The sequence below is a fragment of the Perkinsus marinus genome (assembly GCF_000006405.1).
Source record: "Perkinsus marinus ATCC 50983 genomic scaffold scf_1104296972176, whole genome shotgun sequence".
Lineage (NCBI taxonomy): Eukaryota > Perkinsozoa > Perkinsida > Perkinsidae > Perkinsus > Perkinsus marinus.
Genome location: NW_003201829.1, coordinates 6,140 through 14,380, shown reverse-complemented (window position 1 = coordinate 14,380; position 8,241 = coordinate 6,140). Strand labels below are relative to the sequence as shown.

Sequence of the window (8,241 nt, the reverse complement as noted above, 5' to 3'; positions counted from 1 at the left end):
GAACTGCCTCCGTAGCAACTTGTCGAGAGCATGGCACGCGCTCGATCGCATCAGCAAAGGCAACACGCCATCTAGCATAGGCACCACTGTGGTTAGGGTCGAACTTGAGATCATGTACAGGATGACCGATAAAGACGCAAACCTGCTTGATAGCCTGATCGATAGGGCGCTTCGTGACATCAGTCTTAATCTGCAACGGACGAATACGGGGAGGGCATGTATTATTTTGATACCCCCCGAAGGTTGAGCATACGGCCGTGGGATTGTGCTGGATGTCGTAGTTGGAAGGGCCACCGATAGACGAGCTCACTTGGGAGACCGATTGCGGTTGTGAAGTGGTAACAACAGCACCGGTGGAGTGATAGGTGTTAGCCTGTTCACCTGCCGTGAGAACACCGGGTATGGCATTCGTGTTGGCTTGAGATGATTGTGCCATGCAGTGAGAGCGATGCTCACTGATAGCAGCGACCGATTCACGTTTCAGCTGTGCTTGGGTCGGAATGGCAACTGTCCATCGAATCTGATAGTGATCCGATGAGGAGAGGTTAATGATAACCTTCGCAAGTTGTCGTGAGACCGGAGTCACCCATGACGGAAGGTCACAGTTGAGTAGATGGTCATCAGCAAGGCGGCAGGGATCGGCTGATACTGCTTCGAAGACCGAAGTCAATGAAGTCGTTACAACAACCATCGGGGGTACTGAGACGCCACCCGATTGATCAGAGCTCGCCGGGTACGGACATTGCTTTCACAGGTGCAAGGGCATCAGAGGTGTTTCTCAGAATGATCTCAACGTCGACGGTAGAACCAGCTTCAATGTCCTGGAAGCACTTGGACAGCAGTCTCTCGTTCTTGGATATGGATTCTCGGCATGCAGCCCCCAAGTTGTTAAGGAAGTGCTGGTCGAATGCTTCCGGAGGACTAGAACTCGATGCAGGACCGGACATAATGATTCAATAGTTGGTGGAGGTTGAGTGCAGACAGATCAGATAGATCCACGGGATCCGAACAATGGTTTGAACGGACAATATCTGAAACGGTCGGGCGAGAGCGAGTCTTACGCTACAGGGAGCGCACGCCATAAGACTGAATGGCTATGGACTCTTATGGGTGAGGAAGGTTTGAGCGGTCTCTCCGACGTAGGCGTGTCTCTCTCTCTTATCGTTAAAAGATAACCACTTACGTTGACGGAGGGGAATCCAGCGGTAGCGGGTAGTAATAGCAGGATCATACCTCATGCGGGAAAGATCTGCACGGCATATAATAATAGCGGTCAGTCGGGTTATATCCATACACCTGGAAACGGTGTGAAGGATGTTCTTTTTCTTAACCCTAGGTGCGCATAAACCGATCACAGGGACGCGCGCGTCTAATTTAGTGATTTAGGACACAAAGTTTAGTGACACGGTTTGTTTGCGCCTTCGCAACGTATCTTGGTGTTGAAACGGCTGGACGTTTCGCTCACGTTGAAGATGATGAGATTGATTGAACACCTCTGTTCTATTTGAGATTTAGAGTTCTAGATTGATACTAGACGACCGTAGCTTACTGTGGCTACGTGTTCTCTCTTTGACTGTGAACGTGCGTCGTTTACGACTGGAAGCAGTTGCTCTTGTGTTGTAATCTCGTTTGACTAGCACTTGATATCACTTGATCTTGGTCTCACTTTGACCAGCAGCGTCTCCGGTCTCTTTTCAATGCGACGACTGGTACCACTTAACTTGCTTATGCCTGGAATCACCGCCGGCCGGAGAATGGTAATAATGAGACGCAGCACACTGCTCTGAGAATACCAGAGAATATCCCTTAGTTCATACCACCATGCTTCTTTCCTTGAAGGTTCTGTCCAGAGTGTGCGTAGAGACTGCAAACGTGCGGGGCTTGAATTAATTTATTCTGACAACAAGCTATAATGCATGGAACAACGACGTGTTATCTGCGTAATGTTGAGTTCAATGAAACTTTTATTCTCTTCGACGATTCGCGCATATGGAGATGGGTTGATCATGGTTTCGCCGAATCGTGGATATTTCGCTCGTGAATGGTGGGTTCAGCCGTGGTTTTCACGGGGCACGGGACCCCTCCCTATGCCCCGGCTACAGGGTTCGTAGTGCTGGAGTCACTGCGTTTGGACTCCTATTCGAACAAGGCAGTGGTGTTCGTGGCTTACCCTAGGCTATGAGTTAGATGAAATGTGACTCCATCTCTACTTTCCCCGTACCCCTCTATCATCAGAAACCACTGTGTTGCCAATTCGGCTAGAGGTGTCAGACCCCTCCCTGTGCCCCGGCTACAGGGTTCGTAGTGCTGGAGTTACTGCGTTTGGATCCTATTCGAACTCGGCAGTGGTGTTCGTGACTTACCCGAGGCTATGAGTAGACGAAATTTGACTCCATCTCTACTTTCCCCGTACCCCTCTATCATCAGAAACCACTGTGTTGCCAATTCGGCTAGAGGTGTCAGACCCTTCCCTGTGCCCCGGCTACAGGGTTCGTAGTGCTGGAGTTATTGCGTTTGGACTCCTATTCGAACTCGGCAGTGGTGTTCGTGACTTACCCTAGGCTATGAGTTAGACGAAATGTGACTCCATCTCTACTTTCCCCGTACCCCTCTATCATCAGAAACCACTGTGTTGCCAGTTCGGCTAGAGGTGTCAGACCCCCCCTGTGCCACGGCTACAGGGTTCGTAGTGCTGGAGTTACTGCGTTTGGACTCCTTTTCGAGCTCGGCAGTGGTGTTCGTGACTTACCCTAGGCTATGAGTTAGACGAAATGTGACTCCATCTCTACTTTCCCCGTACCCCTCTATCATCAGAAACCACTGTGTTGCCAATTCGGCTAGAGGTGTCAGACCCCTCCCTGTGCCCCGGCTACAGGGTTCGAAGTGCTGGAGTTACTGCGTTTGGACTCCTATTCGAACTCGGGAGTGGTGTTCGTGACTTACCCTAGGCTATGAGTTAGACGAAATGTGACTCCATCTCTACTTTCCCCGTACCCCTCTATCATCAGAAACCACTGGTTGCCAATTCGGCTAGAGGTGTCAGAACCCTCCCTGTGCCCCGGCTACAGGGTTCGTAGTGCTGGAGTTACTGCGTTTGGACTCCTATTCGAGCTCGGCAGTGGTGTTCGTGACTTACCCTAGGCTATCAGTTAGACGAAATGTGACTCCATCTCTACTTTCCCCGTACCCCTCTATCATCAGAAACCACTGTGTTGCCAATTCGGCTAGAGGTGTCAGACCCCTCCCCGTGCCCCGGCTACAGGGTTCGTAGTGCTTGAGTTATTGCGTTTGGACTCCTATTTGAACTCGGCAGTGGTGTTCGTGACTTACCCTAGGCTATGAGTTAGACGAAATGTGACCCCATCTCTACTTTCCCTGTACCCCTCTATCATCAGAAACCACTGTGTTGCCAATTCGGCTAGAGGTGTCAGACGCCTCCCTGTGCCCCGGCTACAGGGTTCGTAGTGCTGGAGTTACTGCGTTTGGACTCCTATTCGAACTCGGCCGTGGTGTTCGTGACTTACCCTAGGCTATGAGTTAGACGAAATGTGACTCCATCTCTACTTTCCCCGTACCCCTCTATCATCAGAAACCACTGTGTTGCCAATTCGACTAGAGGTGTCAGAACCTTCCCAACCCGAAAAAAGAAACCAGAAACCCGAACTGTTATCCAAGTGAAGACTGCCACCCAAGGGCGATCATTTGTGTAACTCCGGAACCTCTTGTTCCGCCAGAGATACGTGATACATCACTCCCCACTTCCTCAATACTCAAGTCATTACCGTTAATAGATGCCATAATCAACAGGCAGAGTAGTAGACACATAAGCGGAAAAGATGCAGTGATCAATGGCGTGACGCCCTTCTCATTGGAGACAGCACGCATGTCATTGCGCGGAGTCACCGATAGCAAGTTCGGTGGAAAAGTAAAGACATACAACTAATAGCATTGTCGTGATGACTCAACAAGATACTATTTATTGTCTCTTGGATCTAGGAGTGACAATTACCCCCCGACAATGTCTATCACTGCATATATCCTCTCTGGCTGAGCAGCTCTATCGATTCGGAGCTGAGCTTGCCATCCGGTTCGAGGAAAGTACCATCAAGAGACTTCACCTGGCCGTCAAGTTCCTCAACTTCGAACATAATCATCATGTCTAGAGTAAGAGAGTTGAACTCGACCTTCATGGCCTGGTGGTCTTCTCCCGCGACGTCAGAATAGCGGGGATAAGGCAATAGGGGAGGCACTGTCCACGGCTGACAGGATCTTCCTCACCACGTAGATAGACGAGGGAGCCATTGACGTTTCCAATACGGAAGGGGCCTAGGGCCACCCGGCCACCGTAACCACGTTGCTGGACAACAAAAACCAAATCGCCCTCGTGCAGATCGTTGCCGTAAGAGCCAGAGCGCCACTTCTCGGCGCGCGAGATAGCAGTAGCTCGGCCGCGATCTCTAGATCTTCGTTTCTGCTCAACGATGATGTTCAGCATGTTCTCGATCTTCTCCGGATCCGGATCATCATCACCATAGACAACTTCAAGTAAGGTTTTAGGCTTCTTTCCTGTAACAATCTCATAAGGGCAATAGGCACATCCATCTGCGGCAGAAGAATTATGGAGAAGTCGGGCAGCTGCGACGAGAGCCTTGAGCTGGACCGCACCGGTAATGACCTCGCCAGAACGACGAATGACATACTTAATCTCCTCCACCGCAGCCTCAGCGATACCGTTCCCTCTCGGCCAATACGGAGGTGATAATGTCCTCGTCACTTGATGACGTTCGAAGAGAGATTTCACAGTCGCCGAGCAGAAGCCTGCATCATTGTCATGGGTGATCGAATCGAACCACCCCCATCGGCTTACCCAAACATCGTAAAGGGCCAAGGCAGTGGATTGGGCAGATTTGTCATCGACCACGCACGCTTCAAGCCAGCCTGTCACCTTATCAACGACAACCAAGACATAGAGACCATTGAAGGGTCCCAAGTGATCCATAGCGACCGAGGAGAACCTTCTGGCCTCAACCGGGATAGTGGAGAAAAGGTCATACCGCGGGCTGGCAGCAGCGGCACGCGCAGCGTGTCTGGCGCATCCAACGCAAGTCCTGCAGTAGGCGTCGATGTCAGGGCTCATCTTGGGCCACCAGACTGTGCTCACCATGGCGCGGAGCATCCTTTCAGGGGAAGCATGGCCATTACAATGCGCTGCTCCCAAGGCTTGCGAGCGATCTCCTCCTGGGACATAAGTTCGGATCCGGCCCTTGGAGTCTTGGTAGAGTCAGTCCAGATCAACTCTCCGTACTCCATTAGAATTAACGAGACCGATAAGCTCAGGAGGTACATCTTCCTCAAGTCTTTGGCCCGCAACAGGGAGCACGGCCACGCCATCGTCAGTTGGAAGGCTGTCGTTCATGAGAGCCTCGTCGTCTTCCTCAGAGCAGAGTGAGCTATTGTCGAAGTTATCACACACCAATACAGCTGTTGTACTGTACACCCCCATAGTGTCAGTATCAGCCTCGGCGAGAACTCTCGAAAACATATCCGATAGGCAGTTCTGAGAGCCACGACAGTGAAATATTCTGACGAATGGGAGCACATCAACAACGCTCTCGACCCATCGACACCAGCGTTTATACCGGACTTGATTACGGGTGAACTCGGAGTAGTCAGGAACAGCCTGAACTTTGTGAATGGCAACTGCACTGTCGGATTGAACAACAACAGGCGCTCGTCTCCCGCTTTTGGTAGCGATTAGCAGCAGCAACCTCGCTCTGCGGAGACCCTCTACCAGGGCGAGACCTTCACAGTCAAAAGTTGCATAACGTTTTTCATGCCCACGGAGACGACGGCTGCCGACCATAAGCACAGCACCATGTTCAGCCAGAATGTCCGGCGTCGGACCAGAGTACTCAGAGTTTAGATCACCCATTTCCGAGAGTGCGCCTGGGCACTCACCGAAACGTACTCTCCACAATACATAGGATATCCCACAGTCGCTGGCATCTGTCTGCAACACAAAGCCTTCGCCCTCCTCGAGCTCAGAGTCGATCGGTTGAAAGTCGAAGACATGCTGCCGCAAGGCCGATCTCAGCCAATCAAGGGCAGCATCATGCAGGTCGGTCCATTTATAGGGCTTATTCTTCCCGAGAATATCTTGTAAGGGAGCAAGATTCACTTGTAACTCACCTTGACCATAAGCCGCTCTTAGGTAGTTGATAGTCCCCAACACTGACTGTAGCTGCTGCTTATTGAGAGTTCTGGGGAGTGACTCCAGAGCCGCCACAGCCGCTGGCTCCGGTTGCCACCCATTGGATGACAGTCTCATTCCGAGAAAGCCGATGATGTCGGTAGGAGGTTGAGTTTTCTCAGGGCTGATGGGAATGTGGTAGTCCGCCAGACGCTTACAGATAATCTCGAGAACAGCTCTCGTAGTTTCTACAGCATCACCGCATATCAATATATCGTCGACAAAGGTCAGAACGACAACTCGTCCCTTGAACTTATCGAGCTCAGATATACCAGATAGGATCCAGTGTATTTGACGACTCCACCAATATGGAGCCGTGCACAGGCCTTGCGCAAGAACCTTCCACCGGAAGGTATGGTATCCCACGGTAGCACCTAGAAGCTCAGAAGACTGGTGAGATACTCGTACCGTGTAGAAGGCATCCTTCACATCCAACGAAGCAAAGGAGGTAGCCCAACGAGGAATCTGAGCTAGTAGGTGCTCAGTATGGGCCTCATCGGGAAGCAATAAACCGGTAGACGTTTGTTGACAGATCTAAGGTCCGTCAACAACCTCCACGCGTCGCTTTTCTTGCGCTTCAGAAAGCATGGGGAGATCCACTGATCAGGTGGACCGTCTTTGTCGATGAACTCGATGTAGCCCTTCTTCTCATAGTCACGGAGAGTCTCCTCCGCGATCCTACGCTTTTCTGGAGCTAATGGATACCCTCGGTGACGTATAGTGGGATGCCGTTTCTTGCACTCAATGTTGGCGACAGGTAGAGGCGGTAGCTGATCGCCTGCATTTTGCTTAACACTGATTAGTCCCAAAGAGGCCACCTGGGGGATATGTGACCTATTCAGCTTCGGGCACGATGAGAAGACAATATCTGTCTTCGCAAAGTCAAGTTTTGCTTTCAAATATCTGGCCGTGAACGATCAACATGAGAGCAGGGAGTAGAAGAGCGATTCGACCCTACCAAAGTGACTTGGCTACCGGAATCCAGTAGTGCTCTGAAGGGTTTGGATTTTGCTCGACCATCGTAGAGGTTCACAAGTAATAGATCATGTTCTCGTAGTTGACCACTCACCTTCCCGGCGATGCTGTTATGTCCGTCCCCTGAACTCGCCGGCACGGCATATGAAACCGCGACCGCCGTAGATACGAAGTGGGATGTACACTGCGGATCACCACACTGGTCTTGCTGTGGGCTTCCATCTTTCTCAATAGCGACACTGCTCTCCACCACTCTCTTCAGACATTCCGAAGCTCGATGACCTTTCTCGTTGCAGTCAAAACAGCGGCCCTCCTTGAACGCTAAGACCTTCTTAGGATCACGCTTGTTGTTCTTGACGTCAACCTTGGTAGGTTTGGCGCTACCCTGAGAGAATTTGCCATCAACGACCTTGTGCTTCTTCTTATTACGGGCCTTCCGTGACCCGTCAGGTTGCTTCTGGTCGGTGTCACCCGACTTGGCCAGGCCTTGAGGAGCATGAGGATTTACATTAGGGTTGCCGCTTGGACTGTAGTATAATTCAGGTCCCACTCCTCGCTGGTCAAGCGCTTCCGATTCCAGTGCTGACAACTCAGCCTTCGGCAGCACACGGAGAGCCAGTCCTGACTCTCTCATACACATGACAGTTTCGTAGAACGCGTCGTAGTCGCCTGCCACCGCCACTCCACCACAAGGTCATGAGACGTCGCCATGATGCGTTAGACAGCATAGCGCTCAGCAGTCTGTCTCGACGTTGAGGCCACGTGATACCACCATTGGTCACAAGTAGCGTCCATAGCTCTTCCTCTCTCCCGAGGAAAGAACATTGGGTGTCATTCTCGACAGCTACGATAGATGACCAACCCGCCATGACTTTGGCGATAGAGATCTCCGGCCGTTCATCACTGATGGCCTTCCGAACCAACTCGATCCATTCGCGGGTCACGGTGGTATACTCGCACGTAGTCACTCTTGAACTGAGAACGTTGGTGTTCGGGTGCCTTCGTCAGGTCACAGC

At 51.5% G+C, this 8,241-nt stretch overlaps 4 protein-coding genes across 4 annotated transcripts in view; all 4 read right to left on the bottom strand.

Annotated features, from left to right (window-relative positions):
• The window catches only part of Pmar_PMAR012071 (hypothetical protein), a gene marked incomplete at both ends in the record, with an annotated part of 1,275 nt that extends 839 nt beyond the window's left edge, over positions 1–436 (bottom strand). Inside the window, 2 exons of the mRNA XM_002766644.1 lie at positions 38–190; positions 311–436. Coding sequence (XP_002766690.1) covers positions 38–190; positions 311–436 — 279 coding nt within the window. The remainder of the gene's footprint in view (positions 1–37; positions 191–310) is intronic.
• A 283-nt stretch (positions 437–719) lies between these two features.
• Positions 720–947, bottom strand: Pmar_PMAR012070 (hypothetical protein; the record flags this gene model as incomplete). The annotated part of the gene is made up of 1 exon (XM_002766643.1): positions 720–947. The coding sequence occupies one exon, from the start codon at positions 945–947 to the stop codon at positions 720–722; it is 228 nt and encodes a 75-aa protein (XP_002766689.1).
• A 3,239-nt stretch (positions 948–4,186) lies between these two features.
• On the bottom strand, positions 4,187–5,164 carry Pmar_PMAR012069 (retrovirus polyprotein, putative; the record flags this gene model as incomplete). Its single annotated transcript, XM_002766642.1, has 1 exon — positions 4,187–5,164. The coding sequence occupies one exon, from the start codon at positions 5,162–5,164 to the stop codon at positions 4,187–4,189; it is 978 nt and encodes a 325-aa protein (XP_002766688.1).
• Positions 5,165–5,281: 117 nt separating this feature from the next.
• On the bottom strand, positions 5,282–7,859 carry Pmar_PMAR012068 (gag/pol/env polyprotein, putative; the record flags this gene model as incomplete). The annotated part of the gene is made up of 3 exons (XM_002766641.1): positions 5,282–6,715; positions 6,763–7,068; positions 7,320–7,859. 3 exons carry the CDS (start codon positions 7,857–7,859, stop codon positions 5,282–5,284), a joined length of 2,280 nt encoding a protein of 759 aa, XP_002766687.1.
• Positions 7,860–8,241: the final 382 nt, after the last annotated feature.